Source organism: Bubalus kerabau, chromosome 21 (genome assembly GCF_029407905.1).
Source record: "Bubalus kerabau isolate K-KA32 ecotype Philippines breed swamp buffalo chromosome 21, PCC_UOA_SB_1v2, whole genome shotgun sequence".
NCBI lineage: Eukaryota > Metazoa > Chordata > Mammalia > Artiodactyla > Bovidae > Bubalus > Bubalus kerabau.
Window position 1 is genome coordinate 28,630,823 of NC_073644.1, and position 25,321 is coordinate 28,656,143.

General features: G+C 40.6%; 1 protein-coding gene across 2 annotated transcripts in view; it reads left to right on the plus strand.

The window, feature by feature from the left end:
- The window catches only part of B4GALT6 (beta-1,4-galactosyltransferase 6), a 71,525-nt gene extending 59,981 nt beyond the window's left edge, over nucleotides 1-11,544 (plus strand). For both annotated transcript variants that reach the window (XM_055559182.1, XM_055559183.1), the window contains 4 exons: nucleotides 3,530-3,717; nucleotides 6,384-6,506; nucleotides 6,761-6,862; nucleotides 7,862-11,544. In XM_055559182.1, the coding sequence (XP_055415157.1) occupies nucleotides 3,530-3,717; nucleotides 6,384-6,506; nucleotides 6,761-6,862; nucleotides 7,862-8,009 (561 nt within the window). In that variant the 3' untranslated portion in view covers nucleotides 8,010-11,544. The remainder of the gene's footprint in view (nucleotides 1-3,529; nucleotides 3,718-6,383; nucleotides 6,507-6,760; nucleotides 6,863-7,861) is intronic.
- The last annotated feature ends 13,777 nt before the right edge of the window (nucleotides 11,545-25,321 follow it).

Sequence of the window (25,321 nt, forward strand, 5' to 3'; positions counted from 1 at the left end):
TATTAATAAACATGGCATGCCTATTGGGGCTTTTGTACAAAATAATAACAGTTATATATTAAGAAAAGTGAAGATAGTAATTAATCCCAGTTTGAGGAAGAAAACAGAATCGTAATTTATTCCACACAAATATTTACATAGTTGTAGTAATGCAAACACAAATTTGTGACATAACTCTGTTGGGAGAGTGGATGGAGGGGCAGTGAGTGTGGAGGTAAAAATCCTCAGTGACCATGATAAGAAATCAATAGTGTCTAAAAGTGAATGAGGCAAGAGGATATCAGAACTTTCATTACCTTGAAATATAGAGGTGAGTCTAGAATAAACTTCTAGATGTGTATAAATGTATTGCTTTTGAAAGATGAAGGGGGGTTAGATACAGAACTTATTTTTATTATAAGCCATTAAGTATTAGGTCTACATTTAATAAAAACAATTTTTTAAAATCTTAAAGGAAAGTCATTTGTTCAAACCGATGTACCAGTAATAACATTGTAATTTAACTGCCTTTTGTTTTTATCCTCTCCATCTTACTGGTGAGGAAAAGATTTAAAAAATAAAGTGATTTCTGTTATCTCAAGTTAATGCAGGACTCAGGACTAAAACTTAGTAATTTTGCACTCTTGAGGGAGCACTCTGGTGATGACTGCATTGTGTATCTCCTTTGCTTCCGTCATAATCCTTTTTTTGTTTTAAGTTTTGGAAATGATTGCTAACAAATATTGCTAAGGCATAGGTAATTTCGCTCTAATTTTCTTTAGCTGTAGAATGAAAGTTTTTATTGTCAATGTACCTTTATATAATTTCCCTCATAAGTAAAGGGAAGCGGTTATAATATAGGAAGTTGGATTCTGTGTAGTAAGTTCCCACTTTGTCTCTTATAATGTTCTTGGTCTGTATCATAAACAAGAATAATAAAAATAGAAACTCTTGCCTGGGTACTATACAGTGGAAGTGACAAATAAATTCAAGGGGTTAGATCTGATAGAGTGCCTGAAGAACTATGGACAGAGGATTGTGACATTGTAAAGGAGGCAGTGATCAAAACCGACTCAAGGAAAAAAAATGCAAAAAGGCAAAATGGTTTTCTGAGGAGGCCTTACAAATAGCTGAGAAAAGAAGAGAAGCAAAAGGCAAAGGAGAAAAGGAAAGATATATTCATCTGAATGCAGAGTTCCAAAGAATAGCAAGGAGAGATAAGAAGGCCTGCCTAAGTGATCAATGCAAAGAAATAGAAGAAAACAACAGAATGGGAAAGACTAGAGATCTCTTCAAGAAAATTACAGATACCAAGGGAACATTTCTTGCAAACATGGGCTCAATAAAGGACAAAAACGGTGAGGACCTAACAGAAGTAGAAGATATTAAGAAGAGGTGGCAGGAATACCCAGAAGAACTATACAAAAAAGATCTTCATGACCCAGATAACCACAATATGATCACTCACCTAGAGCCAGACATCCTGGAATGCAAAGTTAAGTGGGCCCTAGGAAGCATTACTACCAACAAAGCTAGTGGAGGTGATGGAATTCCAGTTGAGCTATTTCAGATCCTAGAAGATGATGCTGTGAAAGTGCTGTATTCAGTATGCCAGCAAATTTGGAAAACCCAACAATGGCCACAGGACTGGAAAAGGTCCTTTTTCATTCCAATCCCAAGGAAAGGCAATGCCAAAGAAGGCTCAAACTACCGCACAGTTGCATTTATCTCATATGCTAGCAAAGTAATGCTCAAAATTTTCCAAGCCAAGCTTCAACAGTACGTGAACCGTGAACTTCCAGATAGATGTTCAAGCTGGATTTAGAAAAGGCAGAGGAACCAGATCAAATTGCCCACATCCATTGGATCATTGAAAAAGCATGAAAGTTCCAGAACAACATCAACAACTTCTTCGTTGACTACGCTAAAGCCTTTGACTGTGTGGATCATGACAAACTGTGGGAAATTCTGAAAGAGATGGGAACAGCAGACCACCTTCCCTGCCCCCTGAGAAACCTGTGTGCAGACCAAGCAGCAACAATTAGAACTGAACATGGAACCACAGACTGGCTCCAAATTGGGAAAGGAGTACGTCAAGGCTATATATTGTCATCCTGCTTATTTAACTTCTATTCAGAGTACATCATGTGAAGTGTTGGGCTGGATGAAGCTCAAGCTGGAATCAAGATTGCCGGGAGAAATATCAATAACCTCAGATATGCAGATGACACCACCGTTATGGTAGAAAGTGAAGAGGAACTAAAGAGCCTCTTGATTAAAGTGAAAGAGGAGAGTGAAAAGGCTGGCTTAAAACTCAACATTCAAAAAACTAAGATCATGGTATCCAGTCCCATCACTTCATGGCAAATAGATGGGGAAACAATGGAGACAATGCCAGACTTTATTTTCTGGGGCTCCAAAATCACTGCAGATGGTAACTGCAGCCATAAAATTAAAAGATGCTTCTTGAAAGAAAAGCTGTGACCAACCTAGACAGCATATTAAAAAGCAGAAAGCAGAGACATTACTCTGCTCACAGAGGTCCATATAGTCAAAGCTGTGGTTTTTCTAATAGTCATGTATGGATGTGAGAGTTGGACCATAAGGAGAGCTGAGCACTGAAGAATTGATGCCTTTGAACTGTGGTTTTGGAGAAGACTCTTGAGAGTCCCTTGGACTGCAAGGAGATCCAACCAGTCCATCCTAAAGAAAATGAGTCCTGAATATTCATTCGAAGGACTGATGTTGAAGCTGAAGCTCCAGTAAATACTTTGGCCACCTGATGTGAAGAACTGACTCATTGGAAAAGACCCTGATGCTGGGAAAGATTGAAGGTAGGAGGAGAAGGGGACGATGGAGGATGAGATGGTTGAATGGCATCACCCATTCGAAAGATATGAGTTTGAGCAAGCTCTGGGAGTTGGTGATGAACAAGGAGGCCTGGCATGCTCCAGTTCATGGGGTTGCAAAGTGTTGGACACGACTGAGCAACTTAACTGAACGGAAAATAGTTTTAAGAAAGGTAGTTGGGTTTTGTATAGTAAGTTCCAGTTGTTTTTGTCTCTACAAATGCCTTTGTGTCTATTATAAGCAATACAGAGTTAGCCCCCGCCCCTCCCCGGCCGCCTTATGTAAGAGAAGGGTCCCTGCTTCTTGATTCACTTTGTTTCCCCCTTCTTTTAGTCTTGACACCATATGGAAAGCTTCACTAAAAAATGCAACCTGTATTATTTTCAGTGGCTTTTTTTCCCCCTGGTCATAAATAACTTGTATCCTGATGTATTTGAAGTAAAACAGAAACATGAATTACATCATTATATAAATGTGATGATCTCCCAGTGGACTTGATAATAACAGTGTTTTCTCGTGTGTTACCAAAGTATAAAATAAAGTAATAATTCAAACAGTATGTTTGATAATCCTAAAGCATTTATCTATTTGATGTGGATATGTGTATTTTTGCTATTTGACCATGATTCAACAAGTTAGAAAGCTACAGAAAAAAGTCATGGCAGAGCCTGAGTACATTTCTGTTTTTCTCTCTGTGTAGACTGGCACACAGCCTTTTAACCGAGCAATGCTCTTCAACGTGGGCTTCAAAGAGGCCATGAAAGACAGCGTCTGGGACTGTGTCATCTTCCACGATGTGGATCATCTACCTGAAAATGACCGAAACTATTATGGATGTGGAGAAATGCCACGTCACTTTGCAGCCAAGCTGGATAAATACATGTATATGTGAGTAACGGCAGTCTTCCTGATACGGTACAACATGTTTGCGCTCAGTCATGTCCAACTCTGTGCAATCCCATGGGCTGTAGCCCGCCAGGTTCTTCTGTCCATGAAATTCTTCAGGCAAGAATACTGGAGTGTGTTGCCAGGCCCTCCTCCAGGAGATCTTCCCGACCCAGGGACTGAGCCTGCCATCTCCTGCCTTTGCAGGCAGGTTCTTTACCATCTGAGCCACCTGGGAAGCCAGATACGGTGCAACATACCTGCAAAATTATATCATTAAAATGGAAGCAGCGTTATGTGCCTGGATCTAAGGGGGCCCAAGAGCCTAGAGAATACCTGTCACTCCAGCCCACCTTCACAGGGAGCTGGTAGATAGAGTCGCTTGTTATCTCGGTGCTTCCTCACACACAGGTTTCAGTGTGGGGTGGTAGGAAAGAAAGCCTGGTTTCTACGGTCAAGGAAGTGTGGACCCAGTTTCTGGCTTTTACATTTGGCAGTTAGAGGGCTTGGTTGTCCCAGGACGTGCATTTCTGAACGCTGGTATCCTTGTTCAGGAAGCAGAAGAACCCACCCATGGGTTCTGGGAGTTCCCAGGCTCTGAGCTGCCCAGGCAGGAGCAGGGCACAGGCTGGCTCCCCTGTGTTCCCCTCCTCCAGGGATCTTCCAGTGCAGGGAAAGCCCTCTCTTCTGCAGCCCATTTTCTCTTCTTTTGAAGCTGTGTTTTCTTGACCTGCCTTTAATATTAAGAGACTTTTTGTTTTGTTCTGTGATGGGAGATATGTTGAAATGATAACCATCATTGGAGCTGTGACAGTAAAGTTAAATTGACATTAAGCAAGCAGGCCTGATCTGTCAAAGAGATCACAGTTTTTATTGACTAACGGAAGTGGAGAGGAGAGAAAATAGCTTGGAGCAGGGAGATATCTGCTCCATCACTGTTTCACCTGCTGCCCGACCTGCAGAGCTCGAGAAGCAGGAAGTCTCTGTGATAAGGACCTGGCGAATCAGCTCAGAAATGAGAAGAGTGCTTTTTGTTTTTAAAACTGGTCATTGTCATCATTAGAAAATCTCCTTTTTACCGTGGTATCAGAAATCCAAGTCTGGCATTACCTTGGGAAGATTACCCTGGTTCAGGATCTGATTCTTTGCACTTCTAGAAACTCAATTTTGGTCAATCTGCTAGAGTCACATTAAATTCAGGGGAATTGATTTTTGCTAGGACTTTCCTGATAGCTCAGTTGGTAAAGAATCTGCCTGCAATGCAGGAGACCTCAGTTCAATTCCTGGGTTGGGAAGATCCGCTGGAGAAGGGATAGGCTACCCACTACAGTATTCTTGGGCTTCCTTTGTGACTCAGCTGGTAAAAAAAATCTGGGTGTTTTTTTTTTTTTTTTTTTTACTAAATTTTACTGAAGATTTTTATTTAATCTTATAAATTAAAATTTAATAAATTTTAATAAAGATTTTTGATAAAAGATAATGAGTGTCATAGAAATGAAGAGTTCTCAGTTTTTGTTTGAAAATATTGATTTCTAATGAATAAAGTCATCTTATCTACCTAGACTAATCCTAGGACTTCCCAGGTGGTGCTAATGGATGGTAACGATGACCCTATATGCAAGACAGCAAAAGAGAAACAAAGAACAGACTTTTGGACTCTGGGAGAAGCCGAGGGTGGGATGATTTGGGAGAATAGCATTGAAACATGTATATTACCATATGTGAAATAGATCACCAGTGCAAGTTCAGTTCATGAAACAGGGCACTCAAAGCTGGTGCACTGGGACGACCCTGAGGGACGGGATGGGGAGGGAGGGAGGTGGGAGGGGGTTCAGGGTGTGGGACTCCCGTACACCCGTGGCTGATTCATGTCAGCGTGTGGCAGAAACCACTACAGTAGTGTAATGTAATTAGCCTCCAATTCAAATAAATAATTAAAAAAAAAAAAAAACCCCACCAGCCAGTGCAGGAGACAGAAGATACGTGGCTTCAATCCCTGGATGGGGAAGATCCCCTGGAGGAGGGCATGGCAACCCACTCTAGTATTCTTGACTGGAGGATCCCATGGACAGAGGAGCCTGGTGGGCTACAGTCCATAGGGTTTCACAGGGTCGGACACAACTGAAGCGACTTAGCATACAGACTAATCCCAGGGTTCATAGGGTATCTTGGAAGAGCACTGCAGGAATAGGCAGCTAGTTTTTTCAAAATTAAATGCTAGACTTGCTTTTACTAGTTTATATTTATCCTCATCTATCTAATAATGTATTTAATAAAGATCAATTAATTTAGGAAATTAGCTTGGTAACATCTAACATTGCATTAGCAGCTATTGATATATTTGATCAAGTTTACTTTTGGTGTGAAAATAGACCATTTTTGGAACCCTAGGTTTTGAGTTTTACAAAGTAACAATACTAAATAGTGAATTTCAGTTACCACAAGTGTTTTATGTAATACAGTTAGGTGTACCTATTTCACTAGAATATGAAGATGCTTTGTTTCTTGGTGTACTTTATATTTCCAAAAATATGATTTAATCAGCATGATTGTTTATATGGAGATAGAGGTATATTTTGCAAAGCACATAGAAGATCTAAAAGTCAACTTCATATGGCACACTGTCTTGATTTCATTTTTAGAATGCTGTTTTCTGCTTTCTTTTGTAGTCTTCCTTATAAAGAGTTTTTTGGTGGTGTAAGTGGACTGACAGTGGAACAGTTCAGAAAGATCAATGGTTTTCCTAACGCCTTCTGGGGCTGGGGAGGGGAAGACGATGACCTTTGGAATAGGTATGTTGAGGTACAAATTACTTAAAATTGGAATTTCTAATAATTTCCTTTCTATTAAATAAACTGTACTTTCTATCCCAGGAAAGGATTCTTTTGGAAAATCTTTGTGGTTCCTAAATCCTGTGTTGTGTTTTTCTATAAATTACTGACAGCACGTACACTTGAGCATTCTGTTGTATTTTAAATAGAACTCAAATAATTATTTTTATATTTTATTTCTTAATGTATTTTCATTTCCGTACATTGTATCTTAGGGTTCACTATGCTGGATATAATGTAACAAGACCAGAGGGGGACCTGGGAAAATACAAGTCTATTCCTCATCACCATCGAGGTGAAGTCCAGTTCTTAGGACGGTAAGTTTAATATCTTGAGATAGCGAGGTTTCAAAGTTATTTAACGTATGAAAGATCTTTTTAAAAATGTATCACACTCCCCACAAAAAAAAAAAATACTTTCGAAGGGAATTATCTGTTATCATTTTTCTTTATAAAAGTAAAGCATTCTTGTGCTGCTTTTTTAAAAATAGTTTTATTTATTTATGTATTATTTTTGGCTGTGCTGAGTCTCCGTTGCTGTGTGGGCTTTTCCCTTTTGTGGCGAGTGGGGGCCGCTCTGTGGTTGCAGTGGCCTCTCTTGTGGAGGGCGGGCTCCGAGGCATGCCGGCATCAGCACGTGTTCTCTTGTGGAGGGCGGGCTCCGAGGCATGCCGCATCAGCACGTGTTCCTTGTGGAGGGCGGGCTCCGAGGCATGCCGCATCAGCACGTGTTCTCTTGTGGAGGGCGGGCTCCGAGGCATGCCGCATCAGCACGTGTTCACTTGTGGAGGGCGGGCTCCGAGGCATGCCGGCATCAGCACGTGCGGCACGTGGACTCAGTTGCTCTGCGATACGTGGGATCTTCCCAGATCAGGGGTCAAACCCGTGTCTCCTGCATTGGCAGGTGGATTCTCCACCACTGAGCTACCAGTGAAGTCCTTGTGCTTGTTTCGAAAAGATACATACACATGTATGTATACTTACACACACACACACACACACTCAGCTATATATTAAAGAGCCTGGTTAATTGTTTATATAAAAAGTTTTTCCTTAGCATAAAGCCTAATGCATTTTATTTCTTAAGGATATCTAAGTTGTACGAGTACAAAATAATTATTTTTCAGATAGCATTTTAAGACTCGTAAAAATGCTAATTTAGAATGTGGTGTAGAAGGATTTTTAATTATGTGTAAGAACCCAAAATTGTAAAGAGCTTTAAATGCTTTACTGATAAGAATGACCTTGATCGTATTCTCATGTTTTTCTTTTGAAACATGTTTCTGTTACTTTTAATTTTTTTCTTTAATGCTGTAGGTATAAATTACTCAGATACTCCAAAGAGCGCCAGTACATCGATGGGTTGAACAATTTAGTATACACGCCAAAAGTACTGGTTGATAGGTTGTATACAAATATATCTGTAAACCTCATGCCAGAGTTAGCTCCCATCGAAGACTATTAAAGGAAGTAGCTCTCGTGGCAAGACCGCAGTGCTGGATCGGAAACTGGGAGTGCGCCCCTAGCGGAGGTCAGTGAATGGATGCGTCACACTGCTCTGGGTGGTGAGAAGAGCCTGCGTTCTCAGTGTTTATTTGTGGGATTGTACACAGTCAGCCTTCTTCCACCCACCCATCTTTTACTGAGACACACCCCCTGGCGAGCACTGCAGAGACCAGATGCAGTTAAGTCTGGCAGTTACAGGAGCTCCCTACGAAGAGAAAATTTTTATACTAAAATCTATAATTTAATTCAAGAGAATGCTTTATTTCCATTTAAACATATTTTGTACATATGTGGTGTAAATTAATGTGTTCAAATTGTTGAAAAATAAGATGTGTTGCAGTTTTGCATGTAACGGGTGATGCCTTTATGGGACTTTTATAAACCTTTTTTATTTGCATGGAATAAAACCCTGTAAATTTATGTCACTAAACAAAGGTTAACCTTGTGTGAAATGAAGGAACTGTCAATAATTGACAACCAACTAATACAGTACACTGTTATACTAGTTTTGAGCTTTAGACCTTCAGCTTTTTGTGGAAGAAGTCACAGCTTCCGTAGGGTTTTTAAGGGTAAGAAGAAAGGACTTAAATAGCTTTTCTTCCTACCAGAATTACCTTTTTTTTTCCTTGCTTGCAATCTCATCAGATTTTGCTAAACCACAACCATATTATTTATGCATATTGCATGAGTATTACTAAAAAAATCTTAAAAGTTGTGATGTGACACGATATAAAGGAGCTCTTTGTTAAACGTCTCTCATGTACCTCTGGTGTAAGTGTCAGGGATTTTGTGCCTCAAAAAATGTTCCCAAGGTCGCGTGTGGTTGTACACTGTACTTTTTTAATTCACAGTGAATAGCACTTTTATTATTTCCAGTTCAGAAGAGCCAAAAAAAATTTTCATTTAAGAAAAAAGCAAAACAATTTTTTAAAAGATTGAGTTATGGAAAACCCAGTAGTACTTAAAACATACAAATGAATTATACTATTAGATAAAAAATTAAATGTTCTATTTTTATGAAGATAAATGCTTAGTAGATAAAAGCAGATTTTAAGTTTAATTATCAGACTCATAGAACTTAAAGTTTGGAAGGGACCCTTTTTAATGTTGGCTGGTTTCATTCAAACTGTGTGTATTTTTTTCACTTTTAAGTTATTACATCTCTGGTGTTAAAATTTCCTCACTAAAACATAAATTAATAGAATTATATTAAGATACATTACCAATTACTTAAATGCATTGGCTTTATTAAGACACCTCTCGAAAAACAGGTCTCTCTACCTGACATCAATTACTTAATCTTGAATTTGGATGGCATTTTCATAACAAAACCAAACAGTATCCTTACTTTGAAAATTATCAATTATGATTGACCAAAGATTCTTTAAAATGTCTTAAGATATTTTCACAAATTTAAAACAAAAAATTATGTATCTATGAAATGAACCTTCAATATCGAGGAACAAAATGGATTATTCACCTGACACAGATATAGTTATTTATCTCTCAGGTTGTAAGTTTAATTTTTAAATTGTCATTTTCTGTGGCAAATATTGATAACACAAATGACTGCAAACAAAACCATAAAATAATTGGAATTCTTACACTTTGAGAAAACTGATAGTTCTCTGTTAAACAAATTTTCTACATTTATTTCTTAGAAATATTTCCAAAATATTTGTTTTTCATTTTTGATGAAAAGTCAAACCTTCTGGAAAGCAAGATATTTGTTCTTAAATTGTGTATCTATCTCTCAAAGCCCGTGTAGTTTTTTAATTTGATGAAAGAGAGTAGATTGAAAAAGTTAACATTTGTTGATCACTAACAAGATTGTAGGGGCATAGGAGCATAATTAACCCAATAATACTTAAATATTTTAGTCATGGGGGAAATTGGGGCTGCTTCTGAGTCTTATTAGGAAAACATATTTTTCTCTTTAATATGGAGCTGCCCACATTTTGGAATCTTCTCATTTTGATACACATTTTTATAGTTTCAAGAGAATTCCCTTCAACTAGATTTGCCTTATTTTCTTGGATTAAGCCTACTAGTAATTTTGTTTTAAGTGAGGGCCATGACTGTTTTGCTTTTTTTAGTTTTGGATACAGTGTGGCATCCTGTGAAAACCATCTCATTAGTTTGCTTTTTATCCTTTGTTTTGCTTTTTAAGTGCAGACCTCAAATTGATTTTTGCATATAAATAGTAACTTTTATGTTTGCATATATGTGATAGAGCTTTGCCAATTACCTGTATAAAAAGAACTCTGTCCCGTGGTGGTGGTGGTGGTTTAGTACCTAAGTTGTGTCCAACTGTTTGCAACCCCATGAACTGTAGCCCTTCAGGCTCCTCTGTCCATGGGATTTCCAGGCAGGAATACTGGAATAGGTTGCCATTTTCTTCCCCAGGGGATCTTGCCAACCCAGGGATTGAACCCTGGTCTCTTGCATCTCCTGCCTTGCAGATGGTGTCTTTACCAACTGAGCTACCAGTTACAGCCACCAGCCTGTAACTCTGTCCCATAAAAATTAACAAATACATGACAAATGCAGACTATCTTTATAGTTCAGTGGATTTATTAGCGTGCATGTATTGATTACCTACTCGATTCGGTACAGTGCTAGGTATGTCAAAGAAAACATTTCAGTTCTAAACAAATCAAGTCAAGCAAGTTAAAACCTTTCTAAAATTATGAAAATGTCTTCCGTTAACTTATGCATTGTATTTTTTAGTCTCAAAGGCAAGAAATGTATATAGATAGACATAATTCTGCGCTCCAGCACAGCTGGGAAAGTTATACAGTGCCTTTCGACTAGAGAAAGTGGTAATGATTCATCGGCCTGTTGGTAGAAAAGAAAAGGAAAATGTGTACACATTTGCTGTAACATTATGTCTCAATTCTCATTCAGATTGTCATTTAAGTCTTTGCCAAAACTGGGGTTTAATGAATATTTTTTCAGTCTAAATATAAATTTCTGTTTGTAATTTGTGAAAAGGTGTTCCATAAAAATAAACCCTTATTTGCAATATTATGTAAATACAAAATTATGTGTTAAAACTTGCTTATTCTCCTTTCCTAGCCAAGGTATTGATATCCATTTTAAAACAAAATGGAAAAATACCCAGTTCAGTGTTCTCCTTCCTTTTGGAGGTTCTGTACAAGTCAAAGCATATTGTGTGTCCTTTTATTTGGCCTGTGTTTGTCTCGGTTACATTTCTTTGTGTACTTTTCAGACAAATACTGGTACTCTAGATGTATTATCTTGTATTTGCAAATATGCCAATGAGAGAACTGAAATGGTCATAGTGTTTATCAGAAACAGGAAGTGTACTTAAGATTATTTTATTTATTAAGATCTAAAAGGCTTCTCTATAAATGCACTGAAATAAATGCTAGTAATTTCTTGTACTCTCATTTTTTTTTTTTTTTTGCTTCTCATGGAAATGTTTGTACTTTTTTATCATTGTCTTTTATGAAATATAATGTTCTAAAGACCTTGTGTGATGATGTGATTATTTTCTCAGGACCTGTTTTTGGGGTTGTCTGGGGTTTTGTTGTGTTTGTGTTCCTGATTTTCAGGTGGACTATTGCTGAATGCTGTGGTTGTACTAGGATTTACACTGTAAGTGTGAGGTGATCACATCTACCTTTGCAGCAGGGTCACTTAAATACATTTAGACACGACCTCATAGCTTGGACCTCAGAGGACACACAGTGACATTTAAATAGTGTTCATCAATACAATTAGTAATCTACTGTATCAAAATGAATAGTTAAGAAGTCATTTTTGGCATAACTTTCTTCTCCCTGCACAACTTCAGTAAGCTGGTGTGTTATAGGCAGGAATCTGAAGATCTTTAAGGCAGTCAAATCTCAGAAATACCTTGAGACTGGATTTGCATTTGGGACTAGATCATGAGATCATGACTTCTGTAAATTGGAATTATTTGTGTAATGAATTCTCAGTGTTATTAATTTTTATGCATAGTGTGACTTACTGGGATATTGTCACTAAACATCACAAAGCCAGTCATTAAATCATAATCATTTAGGTATCCAAATCCTGCTAAGCCAGAAAATGGAGTTTGCTTAGTCTGCCCCAGGTTCGTACCTATAGTATTAGTGTGTCCTCTGATGAATAATCCAGCATCATTTAATGGTTTTATTTTTTTGTTGTCTTTATTTTTTTCCCCAATTTTATTGAGATATAATTGACATACAGCACTGTCTGAATAATGCTGTACAGCATAATGAAATAATGACCACAGTAAGTTTAGTTGAACACCCATCATCTCATATAGATGCAAAAGAAAAGGAAAAAAGAAAGGGTTTTCCTTGTATGGATTTAAGGTTGTGGAGATATTCTGGTCCAAAGTTATTTTTTTAGAAAAGGTGCTTCTTAAGGTGCACTTGATTTAAGTGACTTCAGAAAAGATAGTCCTGTATCACCCACAAATTAATACAAGAAAAATATATGGGTTGAAAAGTAAAACTTGTGTCTTTCTCAACGCATTCCTAAGATACATTTTGGTGGACCTGAATTCCATAGCTAATTTAATCTTCCCAACTCCTACAGCTGAAGTCTGTGCTCTGGAAGATCTCCAAGAAGCATCAGACATTAACTACTTTCAAGGAGTTTACTGTCCTCTGTAAAACTGACAGAGTGGGACACTTGAAAACCTATGTGTCACTGAGTCACGTCTGACTCTTTGCAACCCCATGGACTGTAGCCTGCCAGGCTCCTCTGTCCATGGGATTCTCCAGGCAAGAATACTGGAGTGGGTTGCTGTGCCCTTCTCCAGGGGATCTTCCTGTCAAGTGAGGTGCTCGATTGTGCCCTCTGCAGACATCAGTTGTATAGTTCACTCATGCAATATTAGAGAGCCAACGGAGTGTCTTGAAGGAGCAACTTTTTTCCAGGTGCAGAATATTTCTCAGCCAATGAATAACTAACACGGACGTACTGTAGAGCACAGGGAACTCTGCTCAATGTTATGTGGCAGCCTGGATAGGAAGGGGGCTTGGGGGAGAATGGATACATGTTATATATACGGCTGAGTCTCTCTACCTTGCACCTGAAACTCGCAGTGTTGTTAATTGGCTATACTAAAATATAAAATAAGTTTTTAAAAAAGTCAAAAATAGAGCATTTCTCTGCTGGAAACAGTACATGTTAGAAGGATAGTTGAAATAATTGCTTTTCTGCAACTGTGGACCTTGATTTGCAGTTACCTCTTAGCAGAACTTTGTTGAAAGGTGGTAGTTATAAGTGAAGACTCTGGAATCAGACTGAATTGAGTTTGAATTCACAGATTCACTGTTATTAGCTGTGTGTGCTCAGTCGCTGAGTTGTGTCTTGACTCTTGTGACCCCATGGACTGTAGCCCGCCAGGCACCTCTGTCCATGGGATTTCCCAGGCAAGAATACTGGAGGGGGTTGTCATTTCCTCCTCCAGGGGATCTTTCCAGCCCAGGGATCCAACTCATGTCTCCTGTGTGTCCTGCATTAGCAGGCAGACTCTTTACCACTGAGCCACCTAGGAAATTTTAGCAAAATTTTAAACCACTGTGGCCCTCGATTTCTTGGTCTCTCTATGGAGGATGAGGGAACTACCCAAGGGTCATTCAAATGATAAAAGTAACTAATTCTAATACAGCACTTAGCACAGTGCTGGACTCCGAGCGCAAACTTGGCTTATATTAAGTCAGTTTCCAGTTTTAGAGTGAAATTGTTTTCATACAAATTGTCTTGGATCATATTGTAAGAATGAGACCATGCTCCTTAATTCTGCTCGGAAATGAAGTCAGTGATTACCCTGTGCATGAGAATGTGTGTAAACAATTAGTAGACTGACGAAAGTACACAATTATAACTTGGTGATGATAGTCATGAGGAAAAATGTATGGCAAGTGAGAATCTGGCTTTGTTGTTGATCTTAAGTAGATGACGTGGCAAGCACCTATTACAACACTGAACTCATGGAAAGGACTCCGTAGTTTTCTCTCTTACAGCGGAAGGAGTTCAGCATCCACCTGGGCCTGAACTCCTCCTATTTCTTTCCTACCTTTTGGGTGTGGCTTCTTCACTTATTCTCTTCTCAGTTTCTTGGAGGATCCTTCTTTTTCTGCCTTCCGTTCTTCCTCCCGTCTCTTTGCTCTGATCAGTAATTCACTTTCTAGGACACTTTCCAGCGCCGCCCAGCAGAATATCCTGTGGTGATGGAAGTGTTCTGTGATATTGCTGTGTGACAGTCACCAGCCACGCATGGCGGTTCAGCATGAAACGTGGCATGTATGAGTAAGGAACTGGATTTTTCATTGTGTTCAGTTGTAAATAAATAGCCACGTACACCAGATGATCTCTTGTATTTGCAAAACTGAGCACATGGTCCCCCAGGTGTGTGCGGAGACTCCCAGGTATCGGTGTCAGTTCATCTCTGTGCTCCCAGCGTCTAGTTCCATGCTCAGTGAATGAGTGATTCTGTCAGGGGAGACTTTACCATCTAACCGAGCAGAACCCACCTCAGCATTACCAGTGACTGCTCCATTAATGCACACCCGTCACCCTCTTACTGAACTGTGTTAAGTAGGATCGGAGCCTTATTAGTAAAGGTCATTGTCAGAATGTGTTTTGTTCCACCTACAGATTTACCTTAATAGAGAGGCTCATCTTTTTATCCAATATATTTGTAAATTAAAAAAAAATTACTAAGTTTTAAAAAATTAAAATGGATTAGTTTATAAAACCAAAAAAAACAGCAAAGAATTTACTGCCAAGATAATTTTTGCTTGCTAAATTAAAAAATCTAACAAGGAAAGTGACAGTCATCCCCACTGTAAAATAAATGTCTCAAGGCACAGATGTGGTGATGAAAGAGTTTGAGGGCAGATGCTGAAAACACCTGCTTGATTTCTCAAAGAGAAGGTGTTAATTTATATCTGGAATATTATTTCCAGTTTACTTAGTTCATTTCCAAGGATTTGCTTCATTTACACCACCTTTCCTCCCCTTCTTCCCCTCCTTTACCTGCTCTTCTCTCTTCTCCCACCATCACCGTCGTTGTTAGAATCAGGAAACATCATGGCGGATGGCGGCTGTTAGTGTCTCTGAAGTCTTAATGAAATCCCCCGAGTACTTTTGTTCAGGCAGAATGGGGTTGCTATGGTAACCAGACCGCCCCTTTATTCCTGTATCCCTTGACCTTGTATAAATGTCATTTGGCATAGGGTAACTGCAGTCTTTCAGTCTGCGTAGCAGCTTCTGGCAGCCTAGTCTCTAGTCTCTCTGATCCCAATATTTTAGGCCATTTATTAAGCACCTGCTGTGTCCCAGGCACTGGGCTGTGCTGGTGGCGTGAGAGTGAATAAAACCGGGTTCCTTCCCCTGAGGGGACTACAGCCAAGTAGGGGAGATGCTTGCCAAGGGCTTCTCATAGGGGCCAACCCCTTATCCCTTTATTTTTTATATAATTTTATTTATTTTTGGCTGTGCTGGGTCTTTGTTGCTGTGCAGGCTTTTCCTCTAGTTGCGGCAAGTGGAGGCTACTCTCTCATTGTGGTGCATGGGCTTCTCATTGCGATGGCTTCTGTTTTTGCAGAGCATGGGTTCTAGGGTGCATGGCCTTCAGTAGGTTCCGTGCAAGGGCTGTTGTCGTGGCTCCCAGGCTCTGGAGCACAGGCTCAATAGTTATGGGTACACAGGCTTAGTTGTTCTTCACATGTGGCATCTTCCTTGGACCAGGGATTGAACCCGTGTCTCCTGCATTGGCAGGCGGATTCCTTACCACTGAGCCACCAGGGAAGCCCTGTGTATTTTATAACCTACCTGGAAACCCAATAGAAAAGGGGGGAGAAGTCTTAGACTACATACAGGAGGGGAGTCCCCAGAGTTCCCCCCACAGGCTCCTCACCACAGAGGGTATGGGGGTGGGTACTGGTGGGGAACAAGTTTGGCCACCACTGCTCCCCAGTGGGGGCAGGGAGCGCCCTGGCTGTTCTTGGGGTGCTCTTCTGAAGAACAGAGAGTATGGTTGAATGGTGCCTGCTGGTCTGCGCCCTTCTAGATTCTCAGGCTGAGGACAGCAAGCTTTTCTTGTGGGGCTTTTTATACGTGGGTCAGTTATGTTGCTGACCTTTTTAGCACCCCGGCTGGGATATCTAATGAAGAGGCAAGTAAAGAACTCCCAGGATTCATGGCTGAGTTACTTGATTCTCTGGATCCCCGGGGAGTTGGTCTTCCTTACCGCACCTTTCAGAATCTTTCAATAGGCTTTCATTGTTGTTGTTTGGTCATTGGTGGGAGAAGCGAATGGGATGTGTTTACCCCAATTTGTCCTACTCACAAAAAAAGTCATGTAAAAAGAAAGATCGGAACTCTTCTGTACTTGATGGTGTGGGTGTCAGTTTGCTGGCTGTGACATTGCACTATAATTTTGCACCATGTGAGTGCAGGGAGGAGAGCTGGGTAACGGGTCCAGGGATCTCTCTGTATTATTTCTTAGAACTGCATGAGCGTCTACAGTGACTTCAGAATTTAAAAATTATCATTTTTTTTAGAAACCAACAAAATATTGTAAAGCAATTATCCTTCAATTCAAAAATAGACTTAATAAAAAAAAAATTTTTTAATGGCAACCCACTCCAGTATTCTTGCCTGGAGAATTCCATGGACAGAAGAGCCTGGCAGGCTACAGTCCATGGTGTCACAAAAAGTCGAACACAACTGAGCGACGAACACTACCTATATGAAAGATAATCAACTCCACTCACAATAAGAGAGATGCAGATTCAGGTCACATCAAGGTATCAATTCTAACCTATCAGATTGGCAAAAATCCAGAAGTTTCACCAACACTGTTGGTGGGACTATGGAGAATCAAGGACTCTCATACATAATATACAAAATTTCACAACCTCTGGAGGGGAATTTAGCCATAACCAGCAAAATAACGAAAGAATTTACTCTTTGTCCCAGAAATACTTCTTTAGGCATCTTTGCTAAAGACACACCTCTACAGATATGAATCAACATACATACAAGTTTATTCATGGAGGCATGAGAGTAGCAAAGGTTTGGGAGCACCCAAATGTCTGCAGGGGGACAGGTGGATGAATGGCACCGGTCACCCACTCCGTGGGCTCCTCTCTAGCCATACGGGAGAGGAGGCACAAATTCTTCATTCTGATATGTACTGATTTTCAGACTAGTAGTGTCCTTGGGAAAAAATAAAGCTCACACACTATCTAAAATGCTACTTTTTGTGTATAAAAGAAGGGGAAATAAAAATATATGCATTCTTGTCTGTGTTTTTTTCCTACAAAACCTAGCAGAAAAAACCAGAAACTAATAAAAATGGCCTGTGGGTAGAGAGTGGCAGTGAGACTGAGCCTTTAATACATTTTTAAATAGTTAGGAACTGGAACTGTGTCAGTATTTTTCATATAATCAAAAAATCCAATTTAAAAAGCAAACCCTAAAATCTTAAACAGAAACAAATTTTAAAAATTATTGAAACAAAGCAGAACAAATGTTTAATGAGTTTGTCTTTTCGTTAGCTGGTGATCAGCCTTAACAAGTAGAAAGATGATGATTTCTATTCTATCACTGTTCTTGCTGCCTTATATAAATGTCCCCAATGCATTTTGCGGGGTCTTACTTTCTTCCTATTTTTTACTGAGCGTTTTTCTTTTTTTGTACAATTTACTTTGCATTGTTAAGGTCGTATAAAAACCTTTCTATAAATGAATGCCTGACTCTATAGACTTTAACTTCAAAGTCCAATAATTTATTAAAGTTAAAAAAAAAAAAGAAAAGCTTAACAGCAAGCATTGCTTGTTCTGCTAAGTCTGCAGTCTGAGTTTTGCTGCTTCTAGGTTACAAAAAAATATGGCATTGCTTTTATAGTCTGCTTTTGTAAGGGAAAACACTAGGCTTATTAGTATATGTTGGAGGAAATAGGAGTAATAAAAATTTTAGTAGCTGTTTACCTCAATACTTCTTTTATGAGTCATTTACTGTAAGTAAGTGTTAGTTGCTCAGTCGCGTCCAACTGTTTGCGATCCCGTGGACTGTAGCCCGCCCGGCTTCTCTGCCCATGAAATACTCCAGGCAAGAATACTGGAGAAGGTTACCATTTCCTTCTGTGGGAGTCCTGTAGCGGAAATTAGAATTTAGTCAGTTACTGGGAGTACAGCAAATACAATTTTTTATTCTAGGCCTAGTAGCTAAAGTATAATTCCCAATCCCATTGGGAGAACAAATGGAATCATGAAACCACAGAGCTTTAGATCAGGAAGGTAACTTTGAAATCAACTAGTTTATTTCTTTTGTTTCCATTTCTTTTATTACATATCAATTTAAAATATGTATAAATGGAATTTACTACCCTCCCCTGGACAGTTGTGCCAGCCTTCAGGCGTCCCTCAGTTAGTCCACCCTAGACTCAAGACTGGGATCTCGAAAACCTGGGTCAAATCAGTTCATTTATTTACCTTCACTAACTTCCCCATTTCCCACAGGACTCTTGATAAAAGTGCAAGAGGAGAGTGAAAAAGTTGGCTTAAAGCTCAACATTCAGAAAACTAAGATCATGGCATCTGGTCCCATGTCTTCATAGCAAATAGAAGGGGAAACAGTGGAAACACTGTCAGACTCTATTTTGGGGGGCTCCAAAATCACTGCAGATGATTGTAGCCATGAAATTAAAAGACGCTTACTCCTTGGAAGGAAAGTTATGACCAACCTAGATAGCATATTGAAAAGCAGAGACATTACTTTGCCAACAAAGGCCCGTCTAGTCAAGCTATGGTTTTTCCAATGGTCATATATGGATGTGAGAGTTGGACTGTGAAGAAAGCTGAGTACCGAAGAATTGATGCTTTTGAACTGTGGTGTTGGAGAAGACTCTTGAGAGTCCCTTGGACTGCAAGGAGATCCAACCAGTCCATTCTGAAGGAGATCAGCCCTGGCTGTTCTTTGGAAGGACTGATGCTAAAGCTGAAACTCCAGTACTTTGGCCGCCTCATGTGAAGAGTTGACTCATTGGAAAAGACTCTGATGCTGGGAGGGATTGGGGGCAGGAAGAGAAGGGGACGACAGAGGATGAGATGGCTGGATGGCATCACTGACTCGATGGATGTGAGTCTGAGTGAACTCCGGGAGTTGGTGATGGACAGGGAGGCATGGCGTGCTGCGATTCATGGGGTTGCGAGGAGTCGGACACGACTGAACGACTGAACTGAACTGAACTTCCCCGTGTCCCACAGGACTTCAACCTGGTAGCACAGCCCTTCAGTCTTCTTGCTACTTTAATCTGCAATCTCCTAGCTTCTAACTAACTAAACCAAATTGCTTGCCTTTCTCTGCATATTTAATGTACTCTCAAATCTTTGTCCCTCTGCAATTCAGTCTCCTCTCCAGAAATGGCTTTTTCCTACTTAAGTGCCTGCCTCCTACTTAGCTTGGGAGGACAAGCTTAGTTGTCCTTTCCTCTGTTGAGGCCTCCAGGATCCCAGGAATGAAAACAAGTTTTTCTGTTCTGTTACTGTAGCATTTTACTCTTTTGTGGCAGTGTTGACTTCCCTTCCTGGTTTCCTTTCCTGCCTCTTCTCCTCCCTCCCTCCCTCTCTCCCTCTCTCTTTCCCTTTCATGTCTGTCTCCATTGCTAAGAACAGACATGAATTCCTTGCAGGCAAACCCTCTGTCTTAACGCATCCTTACAGCTCCAGCCCCAGGTCTCAATCAGTGTGTGTTGGATAAACCAATACCTGTACGATGTCATAGACGGAATAATGGCCACCCGCATGCTAATTCCCAGAACCTGTGCCAGGAACTTCACAGGTGCGATGCTTTACTTATTTATTTGGCTGCACAGGTCTTAGTTGCAACACGCAGGATGGTCCCTCTTCGTGTGGCATGCAGGATCTTTAGTTACAGCATGTGGGATCTAGTTCCCCCACCAGGGATTGAACCTGGGCCCCCTGCATTGGGAGCTCGGAGTCTTAGCCACTGGACCACCAGCGAAGTCCCTTGCAGGTGTGTTTAAGTTAGGCTCTTGAGAGGGATAAATTTTCTGGATTATTTGAGAGATCCAATGTAATTGCAAGTGTCCTTATAAGGAGGGGTGATGAGTCAAGGAGGCAAGTGGCCTCCGGAAATTTAAAAAGGCCAGGAGAACTATTTTGTGAGGCCAAGTATCCAGAGGGAACACACCTCTGCCAACACCTTGATTTTGGACTTCTGGCCTCTAGAAGTGTAAGAGAATAAATTGAGTTTGTTTTAACCCACTGAATTTGTGGTATTTGTTACATCATCAGGAGGAAACTGATGTACATGCCCTGTGAATTAATAAGTCACATACATTTTAGACTGTTAGACATACTTGAAAAACATGTCTAGTAAAAGGAATAAACAATACAGGGAAAATAAATACAGGAGAAATGTTTAGTAATCAAGTAAAAAGTGAAGAAGTTGTGAGATATAATGATATATCTATTACAGTGGCAAAAAACTTTAATAAGAACTTGTAAGTCTTCAGTGTCATAGAATTTATGACATAAATGTGTTCATATTCTAATATTATTCCAAATAATAATACTTGTAGTTATAGTCCCTGATAACTTAATGTATATGGTGCATGTTTTGGGCTTTCCAGGTGGTGCTAGTGGTAAAGAACCTGCCTACCAATGCAGAAGATGTAAAGATACTCGGGTTTGATCCCTGGGTCAGGAAGATCCCCTGGAAGAGGGCACGGCAACCCACTCCAGTATTCTTGCCTGGAGAATCCCATGAACAGAGGAACCTGGTGGGCTACAGTCCATGGGGTCGCAAAGAGTGGGAATCGACTTAGCACACACATCCATTGCTTTAAACCCCTTTATGTGTCTTATGACAATTGGTCTTAAATAACTCTCGAGGTGGTGCTATGATTATTCCCATTTTACAAATGAAACCAAGGCAAGTAAGTTTATGTAATCTGACCAAAATCAAAGAGCTTGTAATGGTGGAGACAAGACTCATTTCCAGGCAGCTTGATGTCCAAGGCATCAGCCTGAGTTCTAGAAATGTTAGGTCATTCACTTAATTCAACAGAAGCAAAAATCTATATGCTTCCTAAAAATGTTCATTACAGCACTAGCTATAAGTGCAAAAAGTTGAGACTAATTAGTATCACATTATGAGCAGGGTGTACATTTTTCAAAAATTAAAAGTTATAATTGTAAAGATCACAGAAATATTAGAAATTGTTCATGAGAAATTAGAGCATGAAAATTTACATTATGATTTCAACTTTAAATATGTTTATCATTCTATTAATAACATTCTATGGTGCTACATTTTATGGTGGTTATTCTATTAATAACATTCTATGGTGGTATAACTAGGGTTTACTATAATTTTAGTTTATTGGACATTATTATAGTATCTTTGGGAAAACTTCCAATTTTATTCTTAACAAAGGATAAATTCTTTCAATTTAATAATATACATGTGAAAGCCTATTTTCAAACTCTTCCTGATTTTTTGTACCTTTTTTTATCAAGAGAAGGTGAATATCAACTGAGATGTTTCAGTCACAAGTGACAAAATAACTAAATTAGTAAATCTAAAGCTGAGCGCCAAAGAATTGATGGTTTTGAACTGTGGTGTTGGAGAAGATTCTTGAGAGTCCCTTGGACTGCAAGGAGATCCAACCAGTCCATTCTAAAGGAGATCAGCCCTGGGTGTTCTTTGGAAGGAATGATGCTAAAGCTGAAACTCCAGTACTTTGGCCACTTCATGCCAAAGAGTTGACTCGGAAAAGATTCTGATACTGGGAGAGATTGGGGCCAGGAGGAAAAGGGGACGACAGAGGATGAGATGGCTGGATGGCATCACTGACTCGATGTATGTGAGTGAACTCCGGGAGATGGTGATGGACAGGGAGGCCTGGTATGCTGCAATTCATGGGGTCGCAAAGAGTTGGACACGACTGAGCAACTAAACTGAACTGAACTGAAAGCTGTTCTAAATTACCTTAAAAACTTTTTTAAAAGCATAAAACATTTTAAAAAGTCATGTTTTTGAATAAAATTGATTTACAGAAACTGAATCAAATGCTCTTGAAAAATAAGGATATTATTGGTTAATGCCACTGAAAATTTGAGAAATATTCAGTGCTTCAGCTGCTCTGCCTTGTCATCAAGACTGACTTGCCACCTTTTGGAACTGGCTCTGTCCTGAGGATTGCTCACTTCGTGATCATAAGATGGTTGCCAGTACCTCCCAGAGCTGTGTTCTTCCAGGAAACATCCTGTTTGATCTCATCAGGAAAGAGAGGCCCTGAGTTTCCTTCTGATGGGGCCGTTTTAGACCTCAAGTGCCCCTAAGCTAAACACCAGGGCAAAGATGGTGAGATTTCACTGGTTGACTTAGAGAAGCTTCCATTCCCCTCCTCTGGGAGCTAAGAGCGTTTTCATTGTTACTCAGTGGAAAAGAGATGGATGGAATGGATGCTGGCGATAGAGCTGTAATGTTTGTTATAGAATTGAATTGATGCTTTCAAACCGTGGTGCTGGAGAAGACTCTTGAGAGTCCCTTGAACTGCAAGGAGATCAAACCAGTCAAAGGAAATCAACCCTGAATATTCGTTGGCAGGACTTAATGTTGAAGCTGAAGCTCCAATACTTTGGCCACTTGATGGGAAGGGCCTACTTATTGGAAAAGACCCTGTTGCTGGGAAAGATTGAAGACAGGAGGAGAAGGGGATGACAGGATGAGATGGTTGGATGGCATCATCGACTCAATGGACATAAGTTTGAGCAAACTCCAGGAAACGGTGAAGGACAAGGAAGCCTGGCATGCTGCAGTCCATGGGATCTCAGAGTCAGACATGACAGAGCGACTGAACAACAACAAATTCATTATAGAGCATTTGCAAAATTTGCTGGGTATTTGCCTCCACACAGAGGATGCCCAGACAAACAGGGTCTTGCCTCTGGCAAAGCCCCATCTTCCTTGCAGGGCTCAGACCCTCTGCAGTGCCCCAGGCAGGCCCCCCATCCCATCCTGCTTCTCTATGGGGAGACCAGGAATGGCAGAGGGTCTCTGCCTTTTAAGACAATGAAGCAAAACCCACCCAGTGGGCGTTAGTTGTAGTTTTGAATGAAGGTCCTTTTTCTTTTGGTCCTGGGCCTAGGCAGTGGAACATTTTAAGAGTCTCATGCTCTATTGACTGAGGTAGCCAGGCACCCAATGGGACATTTTAAATCAACTGATTTTACAGTAGACGTTTTCAGTGACTTACGTTCTTGAAGTCAATCCAAGGATGCGGAACTTGGCTCTGAATATTTGAGATTACTCCCAGGAGCTGATAGCCTTTTAGTGTTTCCCAACAAACCGGTCCGTTTCATGGCGCTGTTTCTCACATGTCTGTGTGAGAGGGGAACATGCCCTGGTAAAACCCAAGGGACTTGTAAAGGCTCAGAAGAGAACTATTTGCCTACCTGGAGCCAACTTTCTGTTCATTCCTTCAGCAAATAATTATCGAGCCCTGACTATGTATTAGGAACTGTCTTCCGTGTGCTTGGAAATACACTCCCGTGTATTCTCCAAATATACTTTCCTGAGGAAGGCAGTTGAGTCGTGTGCTTTCAGCTCAGAGCACGTCTTCATCTGGGCAGCTGCCAGGACTTACACAAGAGTCCAGTGCCCTCTCCCAAGCCCACCACTGCATTCCCGCCTTAGACCCAGTCTCCCAACCTTCAGCCTCCCCAGGAGCGACATTAGTGGCAGCAGCAGAAAGTGGGTGACTGCCGAGCCCCCAAAGCAGCTCCGCATCTCAGGGCTTATTTAAGCAGCTACATGTAACCCCGCTCTCTCTGCTGACGACAGTGGTTCCGGAACAGACCCCAGCGTTTGCCTTGATTGCCAGAGATGAATTGCCATCTGCCTCGGCTTTAAATTAACTGGGGCAGTTCTAACCCACAGAGAACGGAGCGTGAGGAAAATGGAATTGATTCTGAGCTCATTTCCATTTTGAAAGGCAGGAAGTAGGAGTCATGGGGTTAAGGGGGGTGGGGTGTTCTGTGAACCAAGACGTAAAAGAAAGGAATGGTTATAATACTGAGGGTTTGGGCGAGAAATAAAAGTTCTTAGAAGGGTCACCTTTATGAACAAAATGCAGATTATAAAGCATAAGTATCCTAAATTTCCTTGTTCAGCAGGTGCTATCCAAATGTTTTGGGAGGTATTTTAATATTAGTTTTGTTTTCTGGCTGTAGGTGTATACCCACTGCTGATTTCCAAGGTGTGAGATTGAAAACTGGCTTGATCACTTCAAGCTCGGTGTGACTAAAATTGAGCTCACCATTGCTGACTACAAATCCGGCCTTTGCCCGTATTTCCAAGCTCACTTACTGGCTGGTCCATTCAAGCCACTGGCCAGCACTGATGCCTAAGTTTTCATGTGTGCACGCATGCTCAGTCACTTCAGTCGTGTCCAACTCTTTACAACCTCATTGACTGTAGCCCACCAGGCTCCTCTATCCAGGGGATTCTCCAGGCAAGAAACTAGAGTGGGTTGCCATGCTCTCCTCCAGGGGATCTTCCCATCCCAGGGATCAAACCCGCATTTCTTAGGTCTTCTGCATTGGTAGGTGGGTTCTTTACCACTAGCACCAAGACTTCATGGATTTCTCTAATTCTCTCCCCCTTTCACAACAAAGCTATCAGCTATTTGCTGATATTTTGTGGATCAGCAGCTCTATAGACTTTGAGGAAGAGGGTGGGGAGGCAGCTCCTGACCTCTGGGAACTGGCCTCAAGGTTATTACAAGCTGGTTGGGGCCATTGTTGCTCTGTTGGGTGTGACAGTCTCACAGAACATTAGACAGTGTCGGTCTAAGACCATGATAAAGCCAGAAAGAAATATCACTGTGGAACTCACAAGATCTCAAACCTCCCTTCTCACTAAAAGGAGTAACTATGTCTGCTTTTCCAAGTACAGCTTTGTGTCTGCACTGGTCTGTCTGCCCTACAGATAAACAGAGACCGTCATAGAATTGCCCCCACTTCCTGATGACATCCAATCTAGAGTGAAGTTCTACTTTCTTAGACTCCCCCAAGTCACGCGGCCAATGCATAAAGTCCTTCTGTAGGATCTAATACTTTCTTAGTGAGAGTATTGTATGTTCTGTCTTCTCTCCATTTGTTGAATCTTGTTATCATCCTGCATGTGTGCTAAGTTGCTTCAGTTGTGTCCAACTCTTCGCGACGCTGTGGACTATAGCCTGCC